General features: G+C 36.0%; 1 protein-coding gene and 1 pseudogene across 1 annotated transcript; one reads left to right on the top strand and one right to left on the bottom strand.

Annotated features, from left to right (window-relative positions):
* The first annotated feature begins 2,764 nt into the window (after positions 1-2,764).
* On the top strand, positions 2,765-6,516 carry LOC116135914 (LEAF RUST 10 DISEASE-RESISTANCE LOCUS RECEPTOR-LIKE PROTEIN KINASE-like 2.4). Its single transcript, XM_031421621.1, has 3 exons — positions 2,765-3,712; positions 4,916-4,951; positions 5,084-6,516. The coding sequence occupies exons 1-3, from the start codon at positions 2,869-2,871 to the stop codon at positions 6,265-6,267; spliced, it is 2,064 nt and encodes a 687-aa protein (XP_031277481.1). The 5' UTR covers positions 2,765-2,868; the 3' UTR covers positions 6,268-6,516.
* Positions 6,517-10,660: 4,144 nt separating this feature from the next.
* On the bottom strand, positions 10,661-11,641 carry LOC116135941 (annotated as a pseudogene).
* Positions 11,642-12,389: the final 748 nt, after the last annotated feature.

The following is a 12,389-nucleotide window of genomic DNA, read 5'->3' as shown; positions in this document are numbered from 1 at the left end:
CTCAAGGGACACATTCCCAAGAGCTACCGAGCCCACTGGCAAATCGAACATGTGATCTACGTTATGATTGTTGGAGTCTAACATGGCTATAGCTCGCTTCTGGGTACTTGAAAAAGAAGCGAACAAATGTTAGAGTTCAAGAAACTCGACGATCATTCTACACTCGCTTCTAGTTCAGGCACCCAAGATAGCTCGTGTAATGCGACAGATGTTTGCGACCTACCCAGGATACCGACAGCCAACGCGTTAAACCCCTGTAAAGCCCGAGACCATCGGAGATGCCCCTAAAAAACCCTACTAAAACCCTAAAACACACAATGTGGCCACTACCATGGCCACCCTTTGGAGCAAAAAGAACGAAGGAAAGAAGGGAAAAGAACCTTACCGGAACGGGAGTGCAAAAACTCGCTGGAATAGACTGTCGTGACGATGAAGAAATAACGGCAAAGAAAGCAAGAGAGTAAGAGAACTTTCAGAGTGACTATTCTAACGATATTCGCCACCTTTTACAGTGTTTTGCATGGAAGACGAAAGGGCGGGGTTCAATTGTGATCGTTAATCTACAATTGATCTTGACCCTTCATTTGTTGAGCAATCTCAGCCCTTAGACATGGCCACGTGTCGACCATCCACGAGGAGCAATGAACCGTTGGATTGCTGTAATGATAACCGTTGTCGCACGTCACGTCGACTTTGTGTGTGAACAGCTGTCGTCGTCCACGCGTGACGAAACGTGATTGACAAAGGCTGCCACATATAATGTGACACGACCACTCGGGAATTACATATATGCCCTAACTTTTCATATTTTGAGTTTTGATAGGGAACATGGAAAATAAAGATCCAAGTGTGAAGTACGTTGGTTGGATGTAAGGTCGACCCAGAAAGCTTGATCGAGCATACACTTGGAGACTTGCTGATAAGGTTGAGCTTGACGCCAAATCGAGCAATAGTTGTCGAAGCCCGAAATAAGCATCGAACACTAGGGGGCAAATGTTTTGTGTGATTTTTCCGCCAAGCTCAGGCTATTGCGAAGATATAGTTCGACCCAGAACCAGTTCGACAACGTTGACTGATTGACCCAGCAAAAGCTCGTCGAGCCATAGCTCGACCCATCATAAGCTAGTCGCGAGCAATCCAAGTGATCATTCAATCAATCTCCAGATTACTTCAGATCCCAGATATTGTGGGAATGATCAGATCAACAGCGATCACTGTGTAATCACAACGCCCAATCATGAGAATATCGGAATTGCTATTCAGATATATTGTAATCCCTTTAATTTCGCTCTTTCCATTGTATAAATCTTGTATATAAACCCCCCTCAAACGACAAGAAGGGGGTTACGAATTTTTCATAAGAATTACATTGTAAGCTCTCACAGCAAATATAAAAGCAGTGGACGTAGGCTTTAGAGTTAACCTAGCCAAACCACTTTAAAAACTCTCATTGCCTTTAATTTTATTGCATCTTTTTATATCAATTGCTGATTATCGCTAATCACACACACATCGATTCTGATCCCGACAAGATCGATCAGATCTCACTGGTTGGTGAAGAATTCTGTATCAACAAAGAAATATTAATTTAATTTTAATATAACTATTTATTCATATAATTATCTGAAGAACTAGTAAAAGTCAAAACAAAAATTCTCATGATCTTCTATGAGTGATTAGTCTGCTTCATCAAGGTCCTACCAGTAGATATTTTAGTAAACACCACGTGAAATAATAATGATAGGCCGAATTATTTTTCTCACCCTAGGTTTGATGAATTGATGTTGGTACCCTGATTTCAGAAACTATCAACATTCTGCCCCTCGTTAGTTTCGTCCATGTGAATTTCTCTTTGACCAGCTTTGATTGTTTAAATACCCGTTTGCACCTTAAGAATCTTTATTATATAAGAGCATCTCTAATGGTGTTCTTTATTTTAAAGAGCATCTTTCATATAAATAAATAGCATCTTCATTGATTTCTAAATATAAAGAACACAATTTTTATTCAAATTCAATAGACTCTTTAAACTTTAGGAGAAAAAATATGTTTTTTCAAAAAAGAAACTTAATATGAGAGAAAAATCATAAGAAAAATATATAAAAACTTGTAATTTATTATTTAAAATTAGGATAAAGAGTGAAATTTGATTCTCTAAACGTAGAGAGTCAAACTCACTGTTTAATTTATATTTAAAGAATAAAGAGTCTATTAGACTCTTATTTTTATGGATAAACTCTGTATAATAAATAGTTTAGGTCATATAAAGAGTAATTTGAAGATGCTCTAATAAAGATAACAATTTTTTATGTGGAAGTGGAACAGGAGTCCTCACCCGAGGGGATTTTAAGAAAATTTTTAAGAATGAGGCGAAGACGGGGATGGAAGGGGTCGTACTTTCGTTGCACATTTTATACAGAAGTTCTCTTTAATAAAATTTGCGACAAAAAGTTAAAAAAAAAAAAAACAAATCCATCCAATAAGAGAAATTTCTGAAAGATTAGGGGGCAGTAATTAAAAGTGTAATAAATTTAATTACACGTACTATTGTCCCTTTTACCCTTTGTTAAATTCTAATTTTGTTATTGACAGCAGATGCGTAGCCTGAAAATCTGGAGGACAGCTCATTAGTCGTCAATTAATCAATGCAAGTAAGTGGTATTATGGTCTTTACGACAAACGGTAGCAACTTCATAATTCAATTAATTTTGCAATATTTCTATGGGCCGGGAAAACGAAGTTTTAAGTCAACTAAACAGCCAAAATCAAAAGTCTATGGCTCTCGTTTAACTGAGATTTATATGATCTAAACCAACTGCACTCTACTCACCCAAGATTAATTCTCCCTCGAGTTCAATTTCACCGGAAATGTTGAACTCACAGTTTTTTCCGCCGTTGCATTTTCTTGTTCTTCTATGGTTTATATTCATGGCCTTCGTCAAGATTCAGCCATCTTTAAGCAGTCCTTCCATATCCCAACCTAATTGCAGTCTTCCATTCAGATGTGGGAACTTCACAGCCGGTTATCCTTTCTGGGGACGTGACCGACCTAGTGGTTGTGGCCATCCTGACCTAAAGCTCTATTGTGTTTGTGCTGATATGTGGGAATTGACCTATCAGGGCGACAATTGTACAACTTATAGGCCTACCATGGAGATCAATGACGTAGCCTACAGTATTTTAAATATTGACGAGAAAGGCCAAATTCTCAGGATTGTAAGACTGGACTACCTGAACGGAATTTGCTCACCTTCATATTTCGACAACAGCACCAATTCTTCACTTCTTAATTATGATCCTGGGTATGAGCTACTTACTTTATCTTACAATTGCCAAGGATATGCATCTTCTCCGGCAGTACACTTCACTTGCTCTGAAAATAATAGTCATTATGACGATTTATACGTAGCAGAAGGTCTTACCGCTACTCTGGAGAATTGCCTGTACGTTATCAGGATTCCAGTTTCTAGAAGTTTATATTCAACAGTGAGGGGAAATTCATCGGTTTTGAAAGAAGCCATAAAAGAAGGATTTCAGCTGAAATGGACCGTGGGCGGCATCGGATGTGAGGAATGCAAATCTAATGGAAGTTGTGGTTACGATCTTCTGTCGAATCAGACATTTTGCTACTGCCCCAAAGGACCATCCTTCGCATCATGTTCTACCTCATCACTGGCCTATTTGGGCCCAAAAGAGCCTTCACCTTCATCAGGTATGTACCTTAGATGGTTTAGAGGCATTGTTTGAACTCTACCTTCATTCCTTCTTAGTCTATAAGATTTTAAGAACATAAAATAATCTACAATACAACGGATATCACATCATTTATATCACCATCTAAATTTATGTCACCACTAACTTTTTTCTCTCTCCTTTTAGCTTTAGAGTTTATATTTACGCTGCTAGTTGAGTTCATCAACATCTTAATATGCATTATCGAGCAGCACCATGTCAGCAATATTTTAGAGTACATGATCATTCTGAAGTTAATATTAGATTACATGCTTTTTTAGCCAACAGATCACCCCCATTATATTTTTAGGTAAGATCAGATGGTGGACAATGTTACCCTGGAACATCCCTTCTTATAATCTTTAAACTATGTCATTATATCGAAGGCCTAAAATCAGGCGTCATTGTATCATACCGGCATAATGAGACGGTAAAAATTTCAATACATCTGCAAACAATAACAATAGCAGTACAGGCAACCACATCTCATAGCGTAATTTCGTCGAACAAAACTCGCGCATATGGAACGTATCACACTTAGCATACATTTAGCAAAGCAGAACCTAACTGTAATAGTTTTGAAACTTCAAAATAAATGCACCACATCAAAATGGTCTTGAAGCCAGCTTGCTAGGCTACCTTAGCTTCGTGCTTCACTACAACCCTCGGGTCGGCTATTTCTTCCTAACTGGTTTAGAAATTAATGTCAAAGATTGAAGTTGTGGACTCACCAATGTTTCAATCATTGGGTAAATCCTCAACTGTGGCTTGTCCTCCTTAATTAGCCTCCCAGAAATCACTCATCTCTGTTTATTCTTCTTATTCAATTTCCCCATCTCCGTCTTTATCTTCGTCTCCATCATAACCACAAATAGTTTTTTTTTGTACAGAGTGAACCAGTCCTCTATCACAACTACTTTATTGCATGTTAAAACAGAACACAGTAGCATGCAAATTGATTTTCAAAGCAAGAAGCCAACTTAATTCATTCCAATCACTTGGTTCTCATGTTTTACATCATACTTTAACCATAAAAACTTATTTTTGTCACAAGTTAATGCATGCATGTCAAGTTAATAACTATCAACTACGATCAATTTAAAGATAAATGAGAGTTAGAGGTGTTGATATGGATGATGTGATATCACGGTGGTATTCTAAATTTTTTCTGTTTTACACGCAGGATCATTTTTGAACAAGAGAAGAATAATTTTCATAGGTAACATGCTCATCAGACAACTTTAAATTTCCAATTGTAGTAACAGTATGTCAACTATTATTGCAGTTATTTATTAGTAACAGAATGTTGTTCACTTTTAATCACATTAGATTACCCTATCCCTGAACACAGGCGTTGCAGCTTGTGCAGTTGGCATACTGATAATCCTCTCTATATTTCTCATGAGTGGCCGCCTTCGACGAAAGCTTACATTAGATAAGGTTGTCTTCTTCTGGAAGGATAAAACAGAGAACCATGAAAACATAGAGGCCATTGTTAGAAATTACGGATCTCTTGATCCAAAAAGATATAATTTTTCTGATATTAAAAATATGACGAAATCATTCAGCAATAAACTTGGTCAAGGTGGCTATGGCGATGTTTACAAAGGAATGTTACCGGATGGTCCTCTTGTAGCTGTCAAGGTCTTGAAGGAATCTAAGGGTAACGGAGAGGAATTTATGAATGAGGTTGCTAATATTAGCAGAACATCCCATGTAAATATAGTCACTCTTCTTGGATTTTGTTGCGAGAGAAATAAAAAAGCTCTAATTTATGAATTCATGCCTAACGGGTCTTTAGATAAGTTCATATATGATCAAGAATCTTCAAGTATGAACCAAAAATTGGAATGGAAGACAAAGTTTCAAATTGCAGCGGGAATTGCAAGAGGACTAGAGTATTTACACAGAGGTTGTAGCATCAGGATTGTACATTTTGATATAAAACCTCAAAACATTCTTTTGAATGAAGACTTTTGCCCAAAGATATCTGATTTTGGGCTTGCTAAACAATCCAAAAATAAAGAAAGTATCATATCAATGTTGGATGCAAGAGGAACTGTTGGTTATATTGCTCCGGAAGTATATAACAAAAACTTTGGAGGAGTCTCTCACAAATCGGATGTCTATAGTTATGGAATGATGATTCTTGAAATGGTGGGAGGAAGAAAGAGTAATGATGTTACAGCATCTCGCACTAGTGAAATATATTCTCCACATTGGTTATTCAAGCACCTTGAACCAGGCAAAGAAGAGGACTTTAAACTTCATGGGGTTGTTACTGAAGAGGAAGAAGAGATGGCAAAGAAGATGATCTTCGTAAGCTCGTGGTGCATTCAAACTTTTCCATCTGATAGACCGTCAATGACTAAGGTTGTGGAAATGTTGGAAGGTAGCCTAGAAAACTTGCAAATTCCACCGAAACCTTCAACGTCTTCTCCAACAATGTCGCCGCCTAAGCATCTTCCCCTGCAACATCACCAACATAAACTTGAATCACAGGAAGAAACCAGCGGTAAGCCGGGTGATATGTGAAATGTACTTAAATTTGTATAACGATTAATCTGTTCAAAAACTGAACCAATTCTTAGAACTGTAAACTGGAGCAGAAATAAATTGTGTTGTCCGGTGATTATTTACACAGACAATGCTCGGTTTCTATTAGGTTCAAGTTTAGAAGGTAAGTGTACACTGTACATTAGGGAGTTTTTGTTTGCCCGGGTAGTATCGCATCAAAAGTTAGGATTGCATTTGCATTAAAAAAAGTTGAGGTGTTTGGAAACGACAGGGATTATCTTATGAGTAATGATAACTCTACTCACTCTCCAATTCACTTCTGTTATTCACTTTTGTAAATATAAAGCATAATAAGGGTATCATAAGCATAGTACGGATACCATATATCATTTTAATAAAAGTGAGTAGAAAAAGTGAGTAGAGGGAGTGAATAAGATTAGCATTTTTCTTATCTTATAGAGGGACCAATTTTGAATTTAATCCCCCTCATGCTGCAGTAATGTGTCCAAATAATCTTACTTTTTAAGAAAAATGTTTTCTTTGAACATTATTTATAGACATTTATGTTTTTAATTTTTTTCTAAGGCAATTATTATAAATAGCCCTATTTCTAGGGTAGAACTGAAAACAGCCTATTTTGAAAAGTTATACACTATAACTCTCTATTTATTCTATTGACGACTTTTTTCTTAGTGTAAAACCCAACTTTTTCATCCCTTATTCATCTATTTAAACACAAGTCTTTTATCTAACCATCAACTCTCTATACACATCAACAACAAATCAATCAGTTATCACTCATTCACCATTAAATTAAAGACGATATATAGTGTTTGAATCCCACTATTTTGATTCTATCGAGCATTATCGAGTTTTCGTTATAGAGCTCGAATCCTTATATTCAGGCAATTTTTTTTTTGGGAGGGGGGGGGGGGGGGGGGGGGGGGGGGGGGGGGGGGGGGGGGGGGGGGGGGGGGGGGGGGGGGGGGGGGGGGGGGGGGGGGGGGGGGGGGGAGAACGACTTATACATACCCAACGTTTGTCGAAACGACAAGTTGGTATCCAAAAAGTTTTGAAACGACAAATAGGTATCTTCCGTCATGTTTTGTTAGTGATTTTCATTAGATAATAGTGAAAAGACTAAAATGCCCTTGAAAGTTTAATTTTTAGTTTTTTATAAATTTAAGAATTTCTAAAAAACCCCTTAGGTTTTCTAATTTGCTAAATACCCTAATATATAAAAGTTTTATAAAATAACAAATACACTCCCGCCACCCACAGTGCCAGATGCCGGCCACCACGGTCGGAATCTGGCCGGAAAATTGTGTTACGACACAGACCCATCGGATCTGTGTCGTAACACACCGATCTGGCCTTTTCCGGCAAGATCCGCCACGGATCTGACCGGAAAAGGCCAGATCTATGTCTAGCCTTTTTCGGCCTCGACGGCCAGATCTGGCTTTTCCGGCAAGATCATCCACGGATTTGGCCGAAAAACGCCAGATCGACGTGTTACGACACAGATCCGATGGGTCTGTGTCGTAACACAATTTTCCGGTCTCGACGGCCAGATCTAGTCTTTTCCGGCCAGATCAGCCACGGATCTTGCCAGAAAATGAAAGATCTACGCGTTACGACACAGATCCGATAGGTCTGTGTCGTAACGCAATTTTCCGGCCGGATTCCGGCTGTGGTGGCTGGAATCTGGCACTGCGGGTGGTGGGGGTGTTTTTGTTATTTTATAAAATTTTTATATATTGGGGTGTTTAGTCAAATTAGCAAACCTAGGGGGTTTTTTAGAAATTTTTAAATTTACAAAGTACTAAAAATTAAACTTTCAAGGGCATTTTAGTCTTTTCACTATTATCTAATGAAAATCACTAACAGAACATGACAGAAGGTACCTATTTATCGTTTCAAAATTTTTTGGGTACCAACTTATCGTTTCAACAAACCTTGGGTATGCATAAGTCGTTCGGCCTAATTTGGGGTGGAGGTTGAAGACAATAGTGCTCGAAATATTTGGCAATGTCGGACGGTGTCAGACATTATTTAATGAGTTGTGTTTAAACTTATACAGATAAAGGTAATTTTATCAAGAAAACTAGAAGATGATTATAGAGTGCAAGACTTTTAAAAAGAAGTTCCTTTCCAATTTAAGATAAAAAAAATGGATTATTTAATATAATTTCACTTTTTTTCTATTAAACTCAAACAACATCTAATTTTGCTTATTTAGAAACTTGTAGATTTTTTTTTATCGTTCCAAGAAAGTTATCTCCGTAGTAAGTTAATAACCTTGTCCAAATCATAAAGTTTCTCTATAAGATTATGCATTAACTTTAAATTCAATGGCGGAGCCAGGATTATCGTTTAGGAGGGGCAAAGAAATTAAAAATTAAAGATTCATATATATATATAATATATATATATTAAAATATAGTGATAATTTTAAAAACACTACAGTTGGAAGTTAGACTAGGTTAAAAATTCAAATATACATCTATGATCAAGACTGATTATTTAAATAAGACATATTTTAATCATAATATTTTAACACCTATATTTAATATATATTTTATTCGAAAAAAATAATAAGAAATCATTATTTTCATACAAAACCAAGTTTATACGATAATTATAAATTTTATTTTTTATGAATTTCTTTTGTGACATAATATCAATCCATAATTTCATATAACTTTAATTACTTATTCAAAATACAACACAACTTAGAAATGAGAAGAAACATAGATATATGAATATATTTTAGTTCAAGTGTTTGTATAGTTGTGAGAGAAACTCTAAAAAAATTGAAACACAAATAAACTTTAAAGAAAATTCTTAAAAGTTGAGGAAGGGCATAACCTGATCATATGCCAAAGTTTCTATCACCTGTTCTGTTTCTATGACCTTCTCTTTTATTGATAATGGAGGTCTACAGAACCTCAATACAGGACCACAATAATAGTAGGCTTTACACAAAAATAAAATAGATAGCCTGTTTTACGGGAAGATGACATATGGCTGTGTATGGTTAAGGCCTAAGAAAATTACTTAGTAATCTATCCTTTAATCCAGTAATTTTTTTTTTTTTGTTTAGTAAATAATAAAAGAATCTGGTAATCTCTTATTGCTCAAATAATAAAAAAGGTGATTACTAACCTAAAAAATGATATTTTAAGATTACTGGATAATCCTGTTTTTATTCCAATTTTACCTTAATAAAAATTCTGGTCTTTTGGTGTCAAATAACAAGTAACCCAATTTATTGAATGACTTCTTTAATCTTATTAATTAATTATTTGGACAAATAATGAACCATATATATATATATATATATATATATAATCTTGTAAAGGGTATTTTAATAAAATAATATTTAAATATTTTGTAATTATTATCAACCAAATACATTGATTACTTATACAATTTACCCAAATCAAACATAATAATAATTTATAGCTACTAATATTTAAGGTTATTGGTAAACCTATTTTTTTTTTTTATAATAAAGCATATTACTAGCTTTACCAACTTATCATCGGTTTTTATTGTCCGCGCCCAAGGGATAAGGCGATTCCAAATGCTCCCAGTTTTTCTGGAAAGTATTAAAAACCTCCTATTGTTATTTAATTTTAGGTCTGCTTCAAATTTTCTTATATAATATTCAATTAAAAGAGAGAAGGTCCGGATTACCTTTATTTATCATTTACCATTTTTTATTTAAGAAAATCATTTTCCCTTCTTCTTTTTCTCTTCCATTTCTTGAGAAAATCTTGTCTCTTTATCGTCTTTCCTTTCTAATAAAGAAGCTTCAAAGATGAATCCCATACCTTCAAAATAAAATGGGAAGGAAAGGAAAATGTTGGTTCTAAAGGGTAAACTTGGCTTTGTGCGGGGCGCCATGGGATGGGGATGAGAGTCACTTGCGGATTACGGAGAGGGGAAGGTGTTGGTTGCAACGCAACAGACTGCAACCAAATAGAATTGTCCTAGTCCATCAATGTTCGCAAAGTTTTCATATTGCTGTGAATTGTGAGAAAAAAGGTTCAATATTGACACAATTCTTCGCATTCACACAAATACGCGCAGAAGATTTTGTTCCATAATCGTTCTAGACAAGCACAGAGCAGAACACATGAGATGACACACGACACTGTACAATAAATTTGCCTTATATAAATGACGTATTCAAAAAACAAACGTTGTCTTTCCCAAATTAATCACCAGACAATGAATTTCACGACTTCTGCTACAGTTTAAGAACAAAGAAGTGCTCTCAGTTGTTGGGACGGATTCTTATACAAGTATAAATACATCTCACAGGACCCAAGATACAAATCACTCAGTTTCTGGAGGAATCTTCTTGTGATGCCATTTGTGTTGATGATGATGTGAGGAAAGAATGTTTGGGTTATCTTGTTGGAGAAAACCAATAAGCTTTTGGTGGAATTTGCAAGTTCTCTAGGCTTCCTTCCAACATCTCCACAGCCTTATTCATTGATGGTCTATCTGATGGACTGGTTTGTATGCACCACAAACTCACAAAGAGCATCTTTTTTGCCATATCTTTTTCCTCTTCAGTGATTACACCTTGAAGTTTATAATCGTTGCTTGATTCAAGATGCTTGTAAATTGAATCTGGAAAAGATATTTCACTAGTGTGAGACATGCCAGAATCAATGTTTTTTCTTTCGCCAATCATTTCTAGAATCATCATTCCATAACTATAGACATCAGACTTGTGAGAGACTCTTCCAAAGTTTCTAAAGTATACTTCCGGGGCAATATACCCTATAGTTCCTCTTGCATCCAACATAGATATGCTACTGTTTTTCCTTATGGATTGTTTAGCAAGTCCAAAATCAGATATCTTGGGGCAAAAGTTTTCATCCAAAAGATTGTTGTGAGGTTTTACGTCAAAGCGCACAATCCTTATATTACAACCACGGTGCAAATACTCTAGTCCTCTGGCAATACCGACTACAATTTGGTACATGGTCTTCCATTCCAACTTGTGGTTCATACCTTAAGGTTCTTGATCATATATAAATTTATCAAGAGATCCATTAGACATAAACTCATAAATTAGGGCGCTTTTGTTCCTCTCATAACAAAAACCCAGAAGAGTGGCAATATTAACATGGGATGTCCTACTTATACTAGTAACCTCATTGATAAATTCCTCCCCATTATCCTTTGATTCCTTCAAGATCTTCACTGCCACGAGACGACCATCGGGTAGTGTTCCTTTGTAAACATCGCCGTAGCCTCCTAACTAAACGAAAAGCGTTGCTTAGATCTCTTGAAATGCAGAGACTTGGAGTAAGTATTCTCAAAACTTCAATTTCTTGTATTATTGGAATTCATCTACCAGTTTACCTGTCATCATTAATAGACTTGAGTCTGATACACTTCTCATCCTACTTTCTCTTTGTTCTTTTTATCCTCCGATGGGGTGTGGTGCTTTGTTGTTCTAGTCGAAGTTTTTTGCATATCAGAGACAGCGGGTAATCACAGATTTGAAAGTAAAATTGGTAAGGCTTCAAATATTTGTTCGCATAAAAAAAGCCTGAATCTTGCTTCTTTTAAACTAGCTTCTGATGAGATTGGTGTAAAACTCATGAAGCAATACCATCTGTGTTTTCTACTGACTGTTTCAAATTGATATATCACAATTTTACTTCTAACATGCCACATTTGATTCAGGAACTGTGGCAAAGGCGAACACCTCCATTGAGTTTTTATTTATTTATTCTTTAGCTGATGAATTTTGCAGGCAGAACTACGAGAAAACAGGGAAAAGAATCTGAAATTTATTTAGCTAATGGATGTACAAAGCGCTAGAACCTCTTGAATTGTCAACTCATATGAGAAAGGATGTTGATGTGCCACGTAAGGAAAGTTTCCTGGCTGTCAGTTACCATGGTGCTTTACTAACTGGTAAACTTTCTTGTTTTTAAACTTGTTTAAAGATTTGAGTCTTTGCATGATATTCTTCCTCTAGCATCTGATTCTAGTTTGCATGTATGCAGGCATGGCCTGAATAAATTGTATTTGAGATGTTGGACTATGCTTGAAGTATAAGCAAGCCTGCCTGTGCATTACCTTTTGGACCTGGCTTTTGGTTTTATCCT

The sequence above is a fragment of the Pistacia vera genome, unplaced genomic scaffold (assembly GCF_008641045.1).
Source record: "Pistacia vera cultivar Batoury unplaced genomic scaffold, PisVer_v2 Contig306, whole genome shotgun sequence".
Taxonomy (NCBI): Eukaryota; Viridiplantae; Streptophyta; class Magnoliopsida; order Sapindales; family Anacardiaceae; genus Pistacia; species Pistacia vera.
The sequence above is the reverse complement of the archived record's forward strand: the minus strand, read 5'-3'. Positions and strand labels throughout refer to the sequence as shown.